Source organism: Branchiostoma belcheri, unplaced genomic scaffold (assembly GCF_001625305.1).
Source record: "Branchiostoma belcheri isolate BF01 breed outbred unplaced genomic scaffold, Haploidv18h27 scaffold53, whole genome shotgun sequence".
Taxonomy (NCBI): Eukaryota; Metazoa; Chordata; class Leptocardii; order Amphioxiformes; family Branchiostomatidae; genus Branchiostoma; species Branchiostoma belcheri.
The window spans coordinates 204,127-225,003 of record NW_017804165.1 but is presented as its reverse complement, the minus strand read 5'-3'; the positions used below and the strand labels follow the sequence as shown (position 1 = coordinate 225,003).

The 20,877-nt window shown below is 40.4% G+C and overlaps 1 protein-coding gene across 18 annotated transcripts in view; it reads left to right on the top strand.

Annotated features, from left to right (window-relative positions):
* The window catches only part of LOC109480899 (eyes absent homolog 1-like), a 120,042-nt gene that overhangs the window by 9,501 nt on the left and 89,664 nt on the right, over positions 1–20,877 (top strand). For all 18 annotated transcript variants that reach the window (XM_019783237.1, XM_019783254.1, XM_019783248.1 and 15 more), the window contains one exon: positions 5,294–5,442. In XM_019783237.1, coding sequence (XP_019638796.1) covers positions 5,395–5,442 — 48 coding nt within the window. In that variant the 5' untranslated portion in view covers positions 5,294–5,394. The remainder of the gene's footprint in view (positions 1–5,293; positions 5,443–20,877) is intronic.

The window sequence follows — 20,877 nt, the reverse complement described above, 5'->3', positions numbered from 1 at the left end:
AGTAGCAGCTACAAAGCAAGCAGTTGGTTTTAACATTAAAACTATAGACAAGTCTTTTAGGTTTATAAACTGGCAACTGTATATCTTATATGTACTGAGTTGACAATTTTGTATCAACATTTTTCAAAATTTGGAAGTTTAATATGGGCAAGTTTTAGCTGTTGTATTTTGTCTCGTTTACTTAGTGGGTTGGGTTTGACAATCCCTTTTGTTGCTATGTCCAAACTGTTGCTAACATGCTGGTGCTGTCAAACTGTTGGCTACTGTGTGACTTCTCCTTAAAAAGTTGGTAAACGCTCAGTCTTACGATATTATAAAGATTTGAGCAACTTCTGCATGTTTGAAACTGCAAACATTTGGTTCTTGTGACTTCTGGTTCAGTATATTTGTTGTTTACCGTAGAGTGTGTTGATCTAGAAACAGCTTTGGGCAAAGCAAGTGTAGTGTAACCAAGCAGTCTGTCAGGAAAATATCCGAAAGGAATTCAGAAACAGCCAAACTAGTACTGTGAAGGACACAACAAAACTCAATTTCAAGATTATTATGACAGAAAGTTCCAGTATGTCTGATTTTTGTCCTGATCACACTGAATTACTTTGAAAAGTTAAGTTCAAAAAGTACGTAGCAAACACCTTTACTTTTGCACAGTGCCTGCTGTACTCTGGGGAAAATGCACTTTCTGTTGCTACTAACAAAGAAAATCCTCTTTACATGCCATGTTGTAATACCAAGGAGCCTTGCTAATACAATGTATTAGGTGTGTCAGTTTTAAGTCTATCACAAGTGTTACAGGAAATTACTCTTTTCGCAGGAATCAAATTGGTTTCCTGATTAAAATCTCATTAAATCCAACTGTACTGCTGGCCATGGTGTGAAAAGTAGTGTTTATATGTGTGATTATAGGATGTGAAAAGAATTAATCTATATGGAATAGTGTTATGATAATCCTTCTGTGTTGTTTGGAGCATCATTACATGATCCATTTGATTAATGCAGTCAATTTCAAATAATTATTGTCCTCATCAGTAACTGTCCCTATTTTGGCGTATTGATATTTGCAGTTTGTATTGACCACTGGCTGTAGGTGAATTCATTCAAACTCATGAATAAAAAACTATGATTACATCAAGATTGAAAATTTGGCTGTGTTTTGAAATTGCCAGCAAATGAATAATTCTAATTTTATTGAAGACCAACAGGGGATTTTACATTGTATACAAAAGCAAATGTTACAGAATTTAGGAAGATCTTTTGTATCCCTGTGGTTTACCTGAAATCTTCAGCTTAGTGTCCTCTCATTCAAAGTTTCCTACAGGTCAGATTGTGTATGGGTTGTTGCTGTGAACCATGCACAGACTATGTAAGACAGGTTGAAGTCAGAAATCCAGGCTCTTGTTCTACCATATATCTCTTCTTCCCTACCTTGTATCACAACAATAGTAAGGATGCTCGGATTTCCACCGAGGAAACATTAGAGCCCTCAGGATTATTTCGATCAGCCCACAAGGCCGTGCTACTAGTACAGTAACGATAGCTTTTCCAAACCTAACTTGTTCTGTATTTGTGCCGCGGTTTCTCTCTTTAGTCTTTATAGCAACAGCTGTGTGCCAAATACTGGACTGTCTGTGGTAGTTAACATATCTAGTTACTATTCTTACTATCCTAGTGCTACACTTCCACTTTGAAATGCAGGTTAAAAAACAAAATTTATTGCTCTTAGTGTGTAGAAACTTTGAATGAAGAGCTAGCAGAGTTTCTAGCTAATTTTGGTAGAGAAATTATAATGGCTGTTGCATGGTTGTAAATCTGTCATTTTTGATAGATGATAGAATGTGTGTAGTTTTCTAAAATTGTAATACTGTACTATCAAGGTACTGTCAGGAGGGCAAATAGTTTTAATTGTAAGGAGTTTGAAGCAGCAGTTCTCCTCGTACTTGTTTGTTCCTAAAGTAACTCTTCCAAAGGTTTTCTTGGTGTAACTGTTAGGAACTATTATGTAAATGACTGCATGGCCTTATCTATTCATACTGTTCACACCCCTGGAACATGTCTGGGTGTCATATTTTCAGGAAACCCCCCTTCCAAGTCTCAAGGGGCTTCATTTCAGTCTTGCAGATCAGTTTTACTTTTGTAGCCTCCATGTATAGGTCTACATGTGGATGTGTTACCATACAGTGAAGTAGATGTCAAAGTTCCTACTGTTTGTATAGTCTGGATGAATGTAGTAATTGCCAGGGATTTTCCTGACAAAGAAAGTTGTGGTATAGAGAAACCCTTGCCTGGACACAGGTAGTATTTACCAGCAAAAGCTGGGCTTGCTCCAATTTCACAACAAAAACAGAAACCAACAAAGCCTGTTGGCATCACTGGCATCTATCTATGACAGTTTTTGGTATATGCCTACACTTGTTGGCTTGTTCCATGCACGACTTTTCATGGAGATATTTTAGTCTCAATTCAATGATAATGAGCCATAAAATGGAACAGAATTATTTTCAACTTATTCATATGCAAGACTTTTTCAATGCCGTATCATACATGGTTTTGAGGATATATTCCTTTACCCAATTTACACACAAGTAATATCTTGATGTCCCAATACCAATGCTGGTTGGAATGTATCCTTTTCGACAAATTGTTATGTTCCTCTCATTTCTGGAACTGACAATATTTAATGTGTAGTCATCCAATTTTCCTACATGAAAGTTACCATGTTATGTACGGCATATTTCTAAAGAGTTTTGGCCATTGTTTGCAGGCAAGGTGGACTTTCCTGGTGAGCTGATTTTCTTTAGACCCAACATAGCGTGTCACGTCTGCTGATCAAGTGTTGCTCTCAAGGCACAACTTCTGGATTTTTCCTGTCCACTCATTACCTTCTGCTCTCCCCTGTTCTTGAGTTAAATCCTATTTGTAGTTTTAGCAGGAGTTCACACTTTGCTGTTTTAGCAGGGAGTTTTAAAACCAACAAGAACTTGCAAATTAATAGGCACTGTTGTTGCACTATGAACTGAAATTTGCACGAAAATAAATAGGATGAAAAAAAAGGGAAAGCAATACACCATGTCATGTCTAGGTGTCAAGTACACGGGAGAAAGTCTCTCTTTCACAGGTAATTTTGTTTGCTTGTCAGCAGTGTAGTATCCCCTGGTCTTTGCCACTACTTTTCAGGCCTTTACTAGTTCTCAATCCCTTGGCTCTGACAGCGCTGCTGCTATATTTGTAGACTTATCGCAAGGCTAGGCTGTTTATTTGGAAGGTGGTATTTTGTGGAGCAAGACAGAGAGGCGGATAGGGGAGCTGGGCTGGGGTAGGGTATCTGTGTTTACAGTGGTCAGCCTGGCTCTGATTTCAATGGGCTTCCCCCAGAAATCTGGCGGGAAAGGAGGCATGACAGCAGATACAAAATGCCCTGGATATACAGTGATGGTGTACAGGTTTGATTCTACTACAGTGCTGCATACTAGAGTGGATTGCAATGACATCTAAAATGATAATATTCTTGGCATTATTTAGATCTGTTGAACTGAATCTGAAATTCAGTTGTATTTTGATTAAATACATTCTGCATTAAAAAGTAGAAGTGGATAGAATTATGATTAATGAATGATGTGAAGAATTAAGATCATAGCTACATAGAAAAATTCCCAGTGTACTTGTGAACCTAAATTTTTTGCTCTTATATGAAGTTGGAGTGGACTTGAACTGCGATTTGCTGACTCTGAGCCAGGCCAAGGATCATTTCTGCTGCAGCTGCTCTGTACTCTGGCTTCAGACATGTCCAAATGGGAGGTGACTTGAGTTATAATTAGGCCGGCCGAGGGGTCCCAAAAATGGAGTCTATGTGCGATGTAGGTTTACACGTAGCTGGAGTATAAACAAAAGTCTGTGCCTGGAAAGAGGAGTGAGGTTTACCACGGGGAGATTATGGAAAGTTGCATGGGAAATTTATACTGAATGAGAACAACAATTATTAATCAGACATTTATGATATATACTTCTATGTCTGACTAAGAGTAGTGTTAAAACAGACGAGGCAGGGCATTTTTCAGTTTAAAATAAAGATAATTGTTGTTTGTTTTGTTCAGGTACACTTTGCTGTCTTGGTACCTGTCAGAGACAGTATTTTGAAGAAAGTTAAAAGTATGACAAAAATGTGACCTGCCAGTTTGTGGCTTACAGTTTTATAAGCAAAGGGTGAGAAGAAAGCCAAACAAAGGAGGGTACCCTCAATTCATGCATGCTTAGCTTACCAACAGGAAGGGGATTCCATGTTGTTTGCATAAGTATAAAAGGTTTTGAATATTTGGAAGCTACTTTTGCACCTATTATAATATCACCTGCAGTCTAGGCATATTTAAATTGTATTTAGAAAAAGGCCCTAAAATCATTTTATTTGTAAAGAAAGGTTAATAAATAGATGTATTTCAAATTAAAATTAATACAGCTTTCAACTTAGCTATTTCATTTTGCATTTTACAGTTCATTCGTAGAAACCTCTATTCAAACTTTTGCTTTTGTATGACAGTGTCAGTTTTGCCCAGTGTTTGCAAGTGTTAGCCGAAGTCAGACTGTCTACCCACACACTTATTTGTGAAAACTAGAGTGTAACTGTTTACTCTAAACACTGGACTGCATGTGAGCTTCTCCAAGAAAGACCTTCAATACTAATATGGGTTTACCATGGTACAGTGAAAGCATATCAGAGTGAGTTAGATTATCTAAAAAGTTCTAGAACTCAGACTTTCTTTTCAACATAAATTTTGCTCTTTGCAAGCAAGTCCTATGGTTTCTATGTATTTCTTATATGGCCAGTACATATTCAAACTTTGTATGTCCTTTGTTTGAAGCACGATGCCATGCTTGTTGCCTCCTGGTCCTTGTCATTGTGTTTCTCAACAGAACTGTTTGTACGCCATTTGTATTTCTTACAAACATGCTCAGCATGGAGCACATAGTAATACCTTTTCATGGTAAATGTGCTTTAGGACATTCACTCTTCAAACTCTCAGGGGGTAAATCTTTGTTCAAGGCATGGGACCTGGATACTGCAGTTATAGGAGCTGTCCATACTTTGCATCAGATTCTCTTGCCCTCATCCTATGCATGATATTGTGGTCTCATGTCTCACTATTTTCCAGATCTTTTCAGTATCATGCTTATGGAGAAATGTCGTGAAGAATCTCTTTGATGTACTGTGTGAATATCGTTTTATTTTTCCTTTGTATTGTGTCCTACTTTTTCGGCTCAAAAAAAAAATTTTTTTTTCTTTCTTTTTGTTCTGAATCTTCAGGAGGTTGAGCAACCGAGCTGCTGAGTGGGGTGCATATGCACGGGAGTGAGGGAAGGAGGGAGGACGGACGTTAGAAACCAGGAGATCTGACTGGCCGACAGATGATGATGATGGAGGAGCCACAGGCCTCGGATCTGCACGACAGACCGGTAAGGAGGAACAACATGGAGTAATAATATGTAGATTTTTAAAGCGATATTATGTAGGATTTTTCACTATTTTAAATATTGTTGTTTTACACATTTTCTTGCGCTATAAGCCTACCTAGGTTCATAATGACGTTGTTGCCACAAGAATCTGCTGGAAGCTGCTGAAGATATCCAAACGAAAGCCGCTGTTTCTTTACATTCTTTTTAGTAGCCTCCTAAAATACAGCTGGCCTGGTGCAACTTATTCTTGCACTGTGCTGAGTTGCTGGATATGTTGAAAGTTATTGAAACTGACAATCTAGATGAGAAAACTTTGATTTTTTATAGTTACAGTTTTGGCGCAAAAATCTTTCATCATATCGCTTTAAGTAATGAAAGCTGCCACCTATCCCTGTAACCAATAGAGAAACTCCTAAAACAGGTGTATATCCCAATGAAACTGGAAGAATAAGACATACCTATACGTTTAACTTTACTGTCCTGTCCAAACAAGGACTGTAGTCCACCTATGAAATGTGTAATAAATTCAACTTTGTAAGTACTCTTAAATAATTATACTTGGTACAGTAAGTCTTTTTCAGCTTTTTTTGTGCCTTGATAGAAGCTTCCATAGCAGCACCTGTTACAAACCAGGAGACCGTACAATGTCAGACAATTGTTGGTTCGCTATAAATTATGAATATTGATCCATAAAAGTCTATGAACTCCAGAACATAGTAATTAACCTTGAAAGCACATATGAGATGCACATGGCCATGAAACAGGGGTACATGCTTCTTGGATTATAGATAAGCTTTCCTTATCCAAGTTGGCTGCTCATAAATTACGTACAAAATACCATTTACACTAAGGATGACTTATCCAGTCTTGCATGTGTGTTCCTCTTTCAAGTTGGTCTAAGTTTTTAAGACTTATCTTGGTCTAATAATAGGCTTTTCACAGAGAAATTTGTTTCAATGGTTTGAAATCCATTCCATTCCAAATTTGTCTCTGTGTATACACCTGTAGTACACTTAGTTTGTGCAGATATGTATTGTGTATGTATGTACATATGTATGGGATAATAGCAGCGCTTCTCATCAACATGAAATAAAAACCTTTGTCTAATATCTAAAATAATTGAGATCACCAGTCTGGTACCTCCCTGGGAACTTTTGACTGAGGGTTCTTTGTACTTTGAAAAATTGCCAGGGAAAAGTTCACATGCCCAGATTGCACCCAAGCAAAACCTGGAACCAATTTTGGTTCAGGGGCAGCTGACCGTGACACCACCATACTTCCCTCATGATGCTCCCCTGTAAGTGGGCCTTGGACATAAGGTCTCATTCATGAGTTTTTTCCATACATTAGAAACCATGCATTAATGAGTGACTTACGAGACCGTGTTCCCTATGATCCTACATTAAATCAATTGATATCTTTCATGCTATGTTGAGCACACTTACTCTACGTCTCATAAAAAAATTGCCAACGACTTCTAAACACACAATCCCCTTTTATGGGACTTACAAACTGCAACTAGCGGCTGCCCGCAAGAGGCCCTCCCGCGCTGCAAACCCTCGACCGCACAACTCACAACACTGGACTGTGCACGTCCGACCTAGCGCGCGGCTGCCGACAATTACGTCCTAATTTCATCAGTTACAAACAAGCTTTCACCGCTTTGATGTTTTACATCAGTTGGGATGGCTAAAGGGGAAATTCTCACCAAGAAAAACACTCGTTCATACAGCCGTTTAGTTTTTGACTTGGTACTCTTTTAGGGGGTACACTCGGAGTAATACATGAATGAGACCTTAATAACCATTAAGTATTAAGATTTTGGTCTTAAATGAAAGAATATACATCCCCTAACAATCTCTGAGAAAGATTTTGTCTCACGTCACTCCGTTACCAAGCAACGGGTCAATAAAGTTGCGTCAAAATTTTGATATGAGCAGCGCCACCTGGCAGTCTGAAATAAAAGTACAACAGATATCTTAATTACCCTTATGACGTGTCGGAAACAGTAATTTATTGTTTTTTTCGTTCCGTTGGGTAGATTAATGTGTTCTGTATGAGATTGTTTGCCTGTAAACCTGAATAGACAGCAAGTGATAGATCTGAACGATGCTGATTATTTGGTGTATGCTGGCAAATGAGACGTAGCATCAGTAAGAACATTGATGTGCATGTCGCATCAGGACACGCCCATAAAAGCGAAAACATCGACATTACACAGACAACAGTAAAGCCAAACATATACACTTGCTAAAATTAGAACTCGAGGTAAGAAGAAGTAAGCGACATGCTGCTGATAGTGCATCTAGCGCACTCTAAAAGTCAGCCTAGGCGGGAATGGGGAGTGGTTTACAGAGGTGACGCAAGATGCTGCTTACAAAATGCGAGGCAACTTCGGTCAAAAGTACATTTTTCTACTAGTTGAGAAGAATAAAGGCAAAAGAGGCCAAATTGACCATAAACTATCACTCAGAAAGGAAGGAGAATTCCAGACAGCGTTCTTAGAACAGAGCAAAACAGAAACTTTTCCAATGAAAGTTACAGTAATGCTTTGGCATAATAAATCCCTTCTCACCTAAGTAGAAATTAACTAAATCTAGTCTGATTTTGCAGTCTGGAAGTCTGGGGGATACAAATTCACGTCAGCTGTAGCGTGTCAGGTGTTTTTCTGTTAGTTTTGGAAAGGGGGGCGGGGTAAGGATCCACCGCCCTGACAGTGGCGGGGGGGGGGGCGCCAGACTCAATGCGTGCATGCGTGCGTGCGTGTGTAGGGGAGGGGGGGGGGGCAATGGCACAAATTTCGGCCAGCTGGATAATCAGACGTAATGGGAATTACTTTGGGATGCAATCAGGTAACCCTACTTGTCAGGCATGCGATTTTAGGTGGGTACACAGTCAGGCTGCGGGCAAGGTGGTTTTGAACGATCCGTAGCACATCGGATTGCCTTGTATTTGACGCTTTTCCTGAAAGCAGAGCGCACATACCTTTATTATTTGAATCTTTTCCTGTTCTGTGGTTCCTTAACTCTATCCACAATTTCATATGAACATCTAAGTTCCGTAATCAACGCTTCTAATGTTTGCATGTGTTGTCCGTGAATTTGGGTTTACACGATTTCTATATAATTTGCAAGCGTGTGCTTGTCAGTCCTTGCTTTACAGACGCCTTACACAACACTGACAGTCAGGGAATAATCTTTAGTGTATGTATCTTGAATATGACAGCTTTTCAAAACGTTATTTGACTGTAAATCTTTGTAAAACGGAGAATGGTGAAAGGACGGCGTCAATCAACCCCCGCAGAAATGGCCTCGTCCGTTGCCATGGCAACGGGCGTGGTTACGCAATGCAACTTGCGCTGAAAAATCGGACATTAAATCCTGGGCAAACATTGTTCAAAAATTGGGACCTTAGCACTAATCGTTGATTTTTAATGAATATTTTTCATATTTAATTAAGGTCTCATTCATGAGTTTTTTCCATACATTAGAAACCATGCATTAATGAGTGACTTACGAGACCGTGTTCCCTATGATCCTACATTAAATCAATTGATATCTTTCATGCTATGTTGAGCACACTTACTCTACGTCTCATAAAAAAATTGCCAACGACTTCTAAACACACAATCCCCTTTTATGGGACTTACAAACTGCAACTAGCGGCTGCCCGCAAGAGGCCCTCCCGCGCTGCAAACCCTCGACCGCACAACTCACAACACTGGACTGTGCACGTCCGACCTAGCGCGCGGCTGCCGACAATTACGTCCTAATTTCATCAGTTACAAACAAGCTTTCACCGCTTTGATGTTTTACATCAGTTGGGATGGCTAAAGGGAAAATTCTCACCAAGAAAAACACTCGTTCATACAGCCGTTTAGTTTTTGACTTGGTACTCTTTTAGGGGGTACACTCGGAGTAATACATGAATGAGACCATAAGTTATGGGTAGAACTTATATCACTGCTTGTTTTTCTTGGAAAACGTTCTGTATGTATTGATAATGACTGTGGTTTTAGAAAGTGTAAGAAACAACCAAGGATTAAATGTAGTAACGACTTGTTCTTGTTTCTGTATTTAGCTCTCATTATGTAGGCATTTTGATATTTCACTTTTACCACCTCATGTGGGACTTTACTTAATCTTGAATATATAAAGTTTAAACTGATTAGCTGTGCACGGAATACTGTACATGTACATGATATAAGTATGCTGTACTGAAAATTCAGATAACAGCAGTTCTCTATGCTGTAATGGCCCCAGGTGGTTAACTACCAGATAGTTGAGTTGATCTATGTCAGTGAGTATGTTCCTGATCACACTGTTTGAAATCGTGTTTGAAAAGATTTTGCAGGAAATTTTGTTTTCAATGTCCTGTGATAAAGGTGCATTATACAGTACAGGCCACGAAATACGCATCAAGTTCTGCGGGACGTACCGCGATATTCCGCAGGACGTCCCGCAATATTCCGCAGGACGTCCCGCAATATTCCGCATGACGTTCCGCAATCTTACGCACGGCGTTTCGCAATCTTACGCACGGCGTTCTGCGGTATTTCGCAGGACGTACCGCGGTATTCCGCACGGCTTCCCGCAGTGCACCTGAGAGCACTTTCGCAGAACTTTGCGAAAGTTCCGCAGAACACCCCTGCGTAAGGCCGCGTTTCCGCAGAAATACGTCCTTTTCATATGCAGGCCACCCGCGCCGTGGGCGGAGAAAGATCACACCCGGTTTGTTTACATTTTCTATAGCGCGGAGTGAAAATGTTCATGAGATCTGCCGATATTTTTTAACCAACAGTGTGAAGATCGTAAATTCCTGAGCTAGAATGTGGTTTAATAGATTGAGTTAAGATTTCTACCTCTCTGAAACGTGCATGTACACAAATGTATTTATCGAAAACATGATCGCTGTGGTCTGAATTGTTACAGGGTTCTAATTAGCGGGAGCTTTGTTTCTTGATCTTGTGTTTCTTGTTTTGAAACCCACGCTGATCGCGGAACACTTCCCGGTGGAATGAACGCCAAAATTGTGTCAAATACACAATAAACCCACATACAAATACATTATATATGTATTCCCGAAAGATTCTTTCAGTCCTGAATTTATTTACTAGAATAGTCTATTTTTGGTCGTACAAAACAAAACAGCATTTTGAAAGAAATACATAATTTTACTCTTTGTCCGTCACCGGTACCCCACGCCGCCGCTGGCTTCCGAGCAACAACCAATCAGTTTTTAACCGTAAAATTTCGTACAATTCGCAAAGTTACCATTCTGGGATTTAGATGTTTAAAATATACATTCTAAGGAACAGTTTCGTATGTAGTTTGTGTGGTTTTGAGTTAATTAGCGCGAGGATTGGCGAGAATGCAGAGGGTTCGTAGCGGTGGACGTGTGTTGCACTCGAGTGGGAGGGAGCGCTTCGTAACGTGCGTCCAGAAATGCCGGACAATTTTGATCGTGAAAAATCGTACAATTTCTAAATATAGCGATCTTGGATTCGGATATATTGAGAAATACATTTGTAAGGAACAGATTCATGTATTGTTTGTGTAGTTTTGAATAAACCTGCGCGAGGATGTAGAGGGTGCGATGTAGTGGGTGCGATGAAAATGGAGTCGATTTTTTTGCCAAAAAAAAACGGCAACGCACCCGAAAAATAAATAAACACGGTACGGGACAACCCGAACTTGACGTGTTTATGCAAAATTTGACGCAGATTCATTTGTTCTCAGACTATAAAAGTTGACTCTGTGAAAAATTTTGGGATGAAATCGGGACAAGAAAATTACAAAGCCGCGCCGGCCGTGCAGGGCGGAACAAGCTACTGTCGTCTAACAATCTTCAGGCGGTGTCTCTGGGCGGAGTCTCAACTCTTCTGCGGCCCGTCTGGTGGGCGGGTCCCCGTCTGCGCGCTGTGATTGGCGCGCCGGAACGCCACGTGGTCTGCGGCGCCAGGGAGTCTACCAGTGCCGCTGCTGCTACGTGCTGTTACTATGGCGACGTGCGTGGGAACGCCCGGCCCAACAGCGTGGCGAACGAAATGTATCAATTTTTGATGCGTGTCAACAAAGCCATGGGGCGTAAAGAACCCTTGAATTATGCTTCGCGCTTGGCACAATAATATTAATTCTCATATGCAAAAACGTTAGTTCGACTCTGAATATTACCACGAGTCTTCCGTCAGCAACAACAAACGAACGCCTGAATCTATACACGTACACTCGAATAGAGAACCTAGATAATACTAGTAACGTTAGTAGATTATACATATAGTCGGTAAAGATCGGAACTGTAACGAAGATAGGCGAATATAAATTTGTCACATAGACACCAATCACAGAGCCTCGGTTATAGTCGGTGAAGATCGTGTTTGTAACGAAGACGGGCGAAATCATTGGAGCAGCCCAGCTAGACTGTTGGCGCCGACGGCAGGGGCGGCAACTTCTTCAAAGGGAAACGCCTGTCGATCAAGTATAATATGTGCGTGTGGCTATGGGAAAATGCCTCGCTCTAAAATGTATCACGTAGTTCTGAATCGATAATCACAAACAGCAAGGAGCTTCTACAACATATAGCGTCCTTGCAAACAGGGAAAATATCAAACTTCGTTATTTTTGGCCACAGAGTCGAAGCATTTAAAGCTTAAAATTTTAAAAAGTGGTTTCTTCGGCGAAGTCATGCCTTGCAGAAAATGTTGACGATACACATTACGTGTTCGACCGCAGGTCATTGACCTCCAGCTTGCGTTGTTCCAGCGGAGAAGAGCGTCTGGCAGTTTTTATAATAGCGTCAGATTTGTTTGTTAAATCATACACAGGCATTCATGCATCTATCATTCTTCCAACTAGTTCGTAGTTATGTGAGATGTTTATTGGAATCACACGGATCGGAACAAACTCAGCGTATCAAATAGTAAACATCAATCGCCCAAGCACAGCCGTGGCAGCGTGGACCCGCCGCGCTGATAATCCCCGGTATTGTCCACAAATTATCAACAAATACGTGAAAATGAGGTGGAATAAGTGTCATGTAAATCTCAGAATACAAAGGCTGCTCATTAACGACCGAAATCTTGCGAAAGATTTCTTACGCAGAAGAAGTTTCGCAGCGGCGTTTCCATTACCAGTGGACAGTTCTGCGAAATTCTGCGGGACGTCCCGCAATCTTACGCACGGCCTTCCGCAATCTTACGCACGGCCTTCCGCAATATTTCGCACGGCCTTCCGCAATATTCCGCACGGCCTTCCGCAATATTCCGCACGGCGTTTCGCGATATACCGCAGGACGTACCGCGGTATTTCGCAGAACGTCCCGCGAAAACTGATGCGTATTTCGTGGCCTGTGCTGTAGGCTATCTGGAAAAAAATTTATGATAGTTTGCTGCAAAAAATCTTTGCTGGCTTCTTGACCATCATAAATGATTACAAATATCTTTGACTAAAAATATATAGAAGATACATAGAAGATAGTGAACTAGCCCTTTTTCCTAACAGAATTTGAAACCGTCCAGTACCATAAGGATACTTATGGAAAAGAAATAAACTTAAAGTTGTTTGGAATGAACCCAAGAAGCTAAAGAAACTCAATCATGTGTCTTGGCATTCTTCCAACTCAGCTGGAGGTCAGAGGTCAGATTTGTGAGTGCAGTGGCAGATGGGATAGATCAGAGATGATAGCCCTAACAATGATAACCATAATAAGAGCAACTTGACTGAAGCGTCCGCCTTTGTTTATGCTGGGTGGTCCTGTCATTGCTGCCTACTCTTCCCAGGCTGCTAGTGGGGTCAAGGGTTCTAATGGTGGGGTCAAACTGACACAATCATTCCAGCAGGTTTGTTATACTGCCATATTCTCTGACCAGGAGGAAAAGTTTCTGTGATCCTAATAGGAAAAGCATAGCCGTTAATGACCATCATTATGATAATTAAAGGGTTCATCAAAAGTATTAACCAACAGATGACTCTAATAGAAAGACTGTGTATTTTGTTATCAAACCTGTATCGTTGTGCCTGAAGAGAATGTAAAAATCTGGCAGTTCAACATAGTATCTGGGATATCTGCATTGGTATAGCCGGTATAGCCGCCATTTGGCATAACACACCAGCTTTAACACACCAGCAGATGTTATCATAATATACTACTCAAACTCAGAAATTGTATTAGTTTTGCTAGATTTATAAAATATAAGTTGGAATAAATGTCTCATAAAATAATATTGAAATGAAAAGAAATGCTTAATTGATTCAATTTGACTGACAGGAAGGTCAATATAAAAGTGCAGTACTTGTTCTGTAAACAGGTCTCATTGTTGGCAGATTTTGTTAAGATGTCACATTCCATGTTTGTACCAATGCATAGGTTATAGATGTGCAGCAGCATGCAGGCCGGTCTGTAACATTGCAGGCTGACCAGAACTCATCAATTGTCCAAAGGACTTGTCACATTCCGGGCCTTCAATGAGGAGTGTGTTTGATTCACAACATCTTTGTAAAAATCTGGCAACTATGTACAGTTTTCAGGCTGTATAATATGACAAGAGCAGGTTTCAGTAGATAAAAATTGAAAAAAAAATTTGTATGAAGCTTTTAGTTATGATAATGAAAAGATATCATTCACCTAAGGCTTAGCAAAGCTATATGAAACATCATGGTATAATTATCATATGTGTAAACACTTTAAGACTGCTGTGCAGGGCACCACAAGGCCTGTTGTCTTCTTGAAATATTTTCCCATGGTTTTGCTTTTGGTAGGGCTGATTTTGGTCCATCTTATGGCTAGTTGTGTGGGTGGACATGGGAAAACACACCTTTATTTTCCCCCAGATATCTGTAGCATGTCTGTGTACACACATGGTAGCCAGTCGTTTCCTGTCTAAAATAACATTAATAATGTTATGTAGTAAAGGAATTGAGTGAGTGAGAAGTTAGTGAGATAATATAAGAGGGCCTGCAAGGGGGAGTAGTGATTACGAATTACGCAAAATTTTCGCCGCCTATTACGAATTACGTCAAAGTCTCAGAGCTGATTACGACTTTACGATTTGCGGCTAGTGCCCAATTACGAATTATGCTGATTTTTACGGAGGCTGCCTATGAATTACGAAGTCTAAAACGGCCTGATTATGCCTTACGAAAAAGGGCTTTCGGGCCCTCATATAATGCTCATGAACACATCTTGCAAATTGAAAAAAATCTGAGCATCTCATATTTTCAAAGGATTGTTGAGTAGAAGGCTGGGTATGAAAAAATGACCTGCCAGTACAAAAAGGTTTACAGTTTTATGAATCATTTCTGCTGAAGTATGAGTGACTATATATGATTTTAAAGATATAAATTTTAGATAAAGATGCCCTATTAATTAAGTATGACGACTCTGTATTTGTTGTTTTTATGGATAGACATGTATGTCTGGAGGCAGTGTAGACAAAGTTTCAGTCTTTGACTTTGTATGATTTTCAAGGTGACCAGACTGTTTCAAAATCACATATGAGAAGGTCAAAGGTCAAAAGACATGCAGCCAACCCGAAAGACAATATGGGTTCAATCAATAGCATGTGCTGGTCTGGGGTTTAAATCATGTCTATAATAAAGATTGACTGAAGTCAATCCTGGCTTTGCTGCATGTCCTGTTATGGCCCGAAGGCTGTCAAGTTCAAAGCTATGCTGCAGGGAGGGGTTCCGTGTTGTTGTTGCCTAGTCAGCAGGAAAGTTGACAGGTGCAGGTGTGTGGGGGTCCTGTCAGCAGCGGAGGATGAGGTTTCCCAACTAGCATGAGTCTATGGAGCACCAAACTTTCCCAAGGTAGGTCTGGAGATCATGTTGGACTGTCACAAAAATGTGATGGACCTATGATGAAAGAGAGCATTACTATTTGTAACTACGACCTACTTTCTGGACAAGCTTCTAAATTATTTCAATAGCACATGCTCAATCTGTAATCTTATTTTCCAACTGGTAGGTTATTAGAATGTCAAAGCAAGTCATCATTTTTGTAAAATATACAATGGACCTTCTGCATTACTGGAACGTTATACCATGAAACTGCTTTTTTTTACTTGCTGTTCTACAAGCACAATCAGTAATGTTATATACCTTTGTTATTATCTTAATACATTCTTACCAGTGGCAGTAATGTTGGATCAGACTTGACACGGGTCCCGCGCAGCCAACCAAAGACAACTAGTTTCTGCCGCTGTGACATGTGTTCTGGGTAATTATAAAATGCTGCTGATAGTTGCCGGGCCAACTGGAAACATGCCCCTGCCAGGGTGAAAATGTTTTCAAGGAGTCATAGGCAGGGATAAGTGGGGTGAAATGTCCAACATCATAATTACTGAAGTTAGAAAAAGTTTTGCTGATAGACTGGATATTCCTTTGTTATTTTCCGGTAAGGCCACACCAATTTATTTCCTTGGTTAACGGATTCGCCGCTTCGTTTTTTTGCCAAAATGAAATAAAAATAAAAAACAGAACAAAAATCCATACTCTCGGGTCCCGAATTGGGGCCCCAAAATCCACCCCGAACGTTGTAATTTTTCAAAATTTGGGCATAGTTAACAGCGTTAAAAAGCAAAAGTACCGAAGTAACGGGTTCCTTTCTCAGCACTCGGTATACAGAGGTGAGGCGGCTTCCGTCCTAGATCTCCAGTGCCGAAGGTACGTCAACACTTGGTGTCCAGTGTCGGCGGCTTCAGCACTGGAAACTCTAAATCGGCAAATCAAACCTTGTCTTTAGAAAGGGTACCGAGATGCTGCCTTTGAACTCTAACACTTATATTTTTGAGATCGTACCGCCCGGGAAGCAAATTATAATCGGCACGACAAGGTGATCGGCAGGACAATACTGCAAGGCTCCGATCCTCACATTTTTACAGACATAGACTTGGCCTACGATACTGTACTGTACGCCGCGCGGCCGACGTAAGCACCAGAAGCCCCAGTGCCGAAATGATTTGAGAACTCGGCTCCCAGCGCCAAGAGTCACCGAGCACTGGAACGATCCAGTGAGGAATCCGTTACTTAGGGACTTCGGCACTTGCTATCCAGTGGTGAACGACCTCCGAGCACTGGTAGCGAGTGCCGAGTTGAATTGAACACTGGCTATCCAGTGGTGAACGGCCTCCGAGCGCTGGTTATCCAGTGCTGAACGGCCTCCGAGCTCTGGCAAACGAGTGCTGAGTGGAAGTTAGCACCGGAAAACGAGTGCCGAGTCAAGATTCAGCTCTGGAATTCCAGACCTGACGGTGTTTCAGCACTGGAACAAAGCCGTTTCTGCACTAGAATTCCAGTGCGGAGCTTTCTTCCGCACAGGGCCCCGAGTGCCGACGCCACTTTCCCCGTAAGTTCCGCACTGGGCGGCCAGTGAGGAACCCGTTACTTCGGTACCCTTGCCGTTAAAAATACATTGCTTCAATGCAGAAACATTTTTCTGAGTGCAATTTGTTCGGAAAGCTAGGTTGCCTCTTCAAAAGTTCGTCAAAAAAAAAATTCTTCTGATATAGAACTCGCCCCCCACCCCCTTTGCACATGTCACCATTCATGGCACAAAACTTCACTGACGACAGTCAAACGTACGGGATTTACTAAGTCATCGTGCCTGTAACAACATATCATCTCCCTTTTAGATATATATTATATTTCATTTAGAAACACGTATTGTGTCGGAAACATGTGCTAGTAACGGGCGTTAAAAGTAATGGGCCGAACGTATAAACTCGGCCTGGGCGGCACATGCACACACACCTTCAAAACGATCTTTTTTCCAGGAAATATGTAAAAATAACACGACATAACAATGTATTCTGACATCACAAACTGTATTACTCTCAAAAAGTACAAAATCCTACCACAAACATGGGATTTGGCAAAGTAAAAAGTCCTCCATACATGTACATGTAAGTCCATTCACCAAAGCAACTTTCTGACGGTCGGAAGAGTCCACTTCGAGTAGGGGGAAACAGTTTCTTTTAATTATAGAAATTACTCTGTGAAAAATACTACATGTGCATGTGGCATTCTAACAAAGTTAGATCTTACTTAGATACCTATAAACAGGAGTACAGTTGCAAATAATGCATCAATTATTACATCTAAATTTTTTAATAAAATGGTTCCCCCTACAAATAAAAATCCCCATACATCAAAGACTTTATAGTGAAACCCTAGACCATTGAATTTGTGGCAACTTGAAGAGTGTGTCAATGTGGCTATTTGTTTGAATGATGGCTATGTATAATGTAGCTGTAGCATACCTAAAGTGTATAATGGGAAATATAAAATGTATGGTAGTACCGGTAGTATTTGGGAATTGGGAAAAGATAAAAAAAGAAATAAAATATCTGTAAAAGTAGTTAATTCTTTTGCCAATAACTTTTACACATTCCTGGAAATTTGTCTAAAGCATATATTTAGGATATTGTAAATTTCAAGCTCTAAATAACTTCCATATCAGCCAGACACAATAGAATGCCCAGCCCAGTGGTAAGCTGTGTGCCCTGAACTGTAAGAAAACAATGGGATCTGAACAGAGCACCCTGATTTAAACCACTCTTTGGAACTTTGAAAGATGAATAAAAGTGAAACCAGTTGGATGGGAGTCTTGTCAACTGACAGTTTGTTGTTCATACAGTAAAGATGTAACTTAACTTAATGGATTGCTTACTACATGGCTGTATGGCAGGTGGTCTCAAATTTTTATTTTTATTTTTATTTCGCCCGCCCGCTCCATTTTTTTTCTAGAAAAATCCGTTAACCAAGAAATTAAATTGGTGTGGCCTAATAGGCAATTTGTTTTCATCCTACCAGCAGTAATCATACATCAAGTTCCTTTTCACAGTTATCAAGTCATATTTTGTTCCTTTTTGTGTTTGATCTCTAGCAGATCAAATTGAAGTGTTTTGGTGTTTTGGACATCAGATGATACACATACAGAAATTGGTTTATGTAGTAACGATTGGTTACGATTTGTATTTCAGGTAGCAATTTTATTCTTATCTTGAAAGTTCATCTGTGTATGTAGAAGTCATTATGATACAAGTTTGAACTGCAATATCCAACACAATGTAATATCCAACACAATGTTGAAGCAATGCAATTGTGTCGGATATTGCAGTTCAAACTTGTTTCATGATTTTGTTCTTTGTAGATGGTTACAAAATGTCTATTAGTACTTGTGAATGCCCCAGTCCCCAGCATCAGCAGACTGCTGACTGCCTGGAGTGGGTGCAGAAGTGTGAGTGTGTTATCTCTGCCCTGATCGCAGCAGCCATGCTAATAGGAAGTTGTTGATAAAGGTGTGGGTCAGAGGTCGCCAGAGGGAAACATTTGGATGTCCTTAGCTGGGATGGAAGCTGACAGGAGGTGGAGTTGTTTACTGCCAGCTGTTCTTGTTTATTTTGTTCCTGTCTGGCTACTTATTTTGTTTATTCGAGTCCAGTTGTGTTGTTTTGGCTGTCCCTGTAATTAAAAAAAAAAGGAAGGCACTGAATCTCTTTCTGCTGAACTGAGAGAGTTCCTAAGATGTGCAGTATTGTGTGGCCTACTCTTTTGTAACAGTGTGGTTCTTTTGACTCTCAGGTAGACACAAAGTACAGTACTGTAGTCATCAGTTCCTCAGCTAATAACCCCTAGAAGCCAGATGTGATATTATTACATTGCTTCCACATTAGATGATTAATGTAGACATTGAAGCACTTAACTTTTGATGTTTGGGAACCCTTAACCTCTGCCAAATATTTACAAAGATTTCAAACAAAAATGGTCAGTCACAAATGTAGGCAGACTACAAAGCAACAAGCCCCAATGTGTATGTAGCTTCTAGTTCTGACATCCAAACTTGTGGTGTAGTTGCTGGACTGTGAAATATCATGTATGATTACTTGTGAGTAAGCTGCCCTCCAGCTTAAAGTCAATTTGTGAAAGTCTTAGTGCTATGAAATTATGATTTAGGCGAGAAATGATTTCTATGTGCAATGACCTAGGAGGTATCTGACTTACAGTTTTGCCTTTATCCCCTCCCCAGGCCTTTGGACGATACTGTTTGCTACAGTTATTATCAATAGTCTGTGCCATAGCCACAGTTGACAGAAACAGATGTACAAATTAGTACTATACCTTATTTAAATGTATTTAATTTGTCAGACATTTTCAGTGAATCAGTGTGTGCATGAAAGAGGGCCTGCATGGTGGGCCCGGACAACGCTCAACGCTAAATTTTGAGAGCCGACTACGTATTACGCTGAATTCAGGAAGCCTCCCCATCGCGTCTTATAATAAATTCCTGGGAGCTGCAGCGCATTATGTAGAATCAAAATGGTGAATTACGCTCTACGCAAAATACGCCTATTATGGTACTCTGTACGTTGAATTAGAGCGGTCTGTCTATGCTCTAGGTAGAATTAGAATGGCCGATTACGCTCTATGGAAAAAGGGCATGGGGGAAGGGCCCACGAAAAGCGTAGGTTTGCGTCTCCGGCATCTGGTCCTGATTTCTCCAAACTGTCTGCCACCCCATGAGGGAATTACTCTGGTCCAGGTTCCCCTCCCACAACTCTCCCTCCCAGGGTGCCCAGGTGTGGCCAACATTTTTCAACCAAATCAGCAAATTATAAACCGACCCTCACTGTCATGGCTGTGAGAGTAGAGGATGGGTGGCCGGACAACTCTTCCTAATCTGCAGTCTGGCAGCTGAGAATAGTTTTTACTTTGGAGAAGTGAAGTTAAAGGTTGCCGAGATGCACCTGGGATTGTTCCAATGAAAATAACTTATTGAGACGTCAAGTAAAACAATCAGGTTCCCCGAGTTGTCTAGTTGAAAGAAGTATATATAAAGTACAATGTAGAACATTCTTTATTTCCCCATCCCATTTGTTTGTTGAAAAATTGGAGAAAATCATATTCTAAAAGAAAGAAAAAAAAAAATTTTCTGTAATAGATTCTCCGTGATATTTATATTCTGTAACTCAAGTCTTTGTTTGAAAATCAAACAATAGGTAAAATGTGAGACATTGTTAGATATGTTGGACAGTAATATACAGTAGTACTTGCACACCTTCATCTCTATCTACAGTTACTTTGAGTAAAAGCTCATCCAACTAACAAGTGTGTATATTAAAGAAGCTCCAAGCTTTTCCTTACTTTAGAGGCTACTTGGGTGAGCAGCTAAATGCAGAAGTGAAAGTTGATCAAGTTTCTCTATACCGCTCTAATTTCACAACACACAGGCTGTGAATGAACCCTTCACAAACACCTCTAAAGTCTGTTTGTAAATTTTGGTTTCCTTTAGGCAGAGACGGGCTCTGTGCCTTTTCTAAAAAATTACAGTATGCATTTTTACGTCGATGAAGGTTAGACATCCAGGTAATACGATACGCCAAAAAGTAGTTACTCAAGCAACTGGATATGATTTTTTTGACGTTTCAAAATCATATCT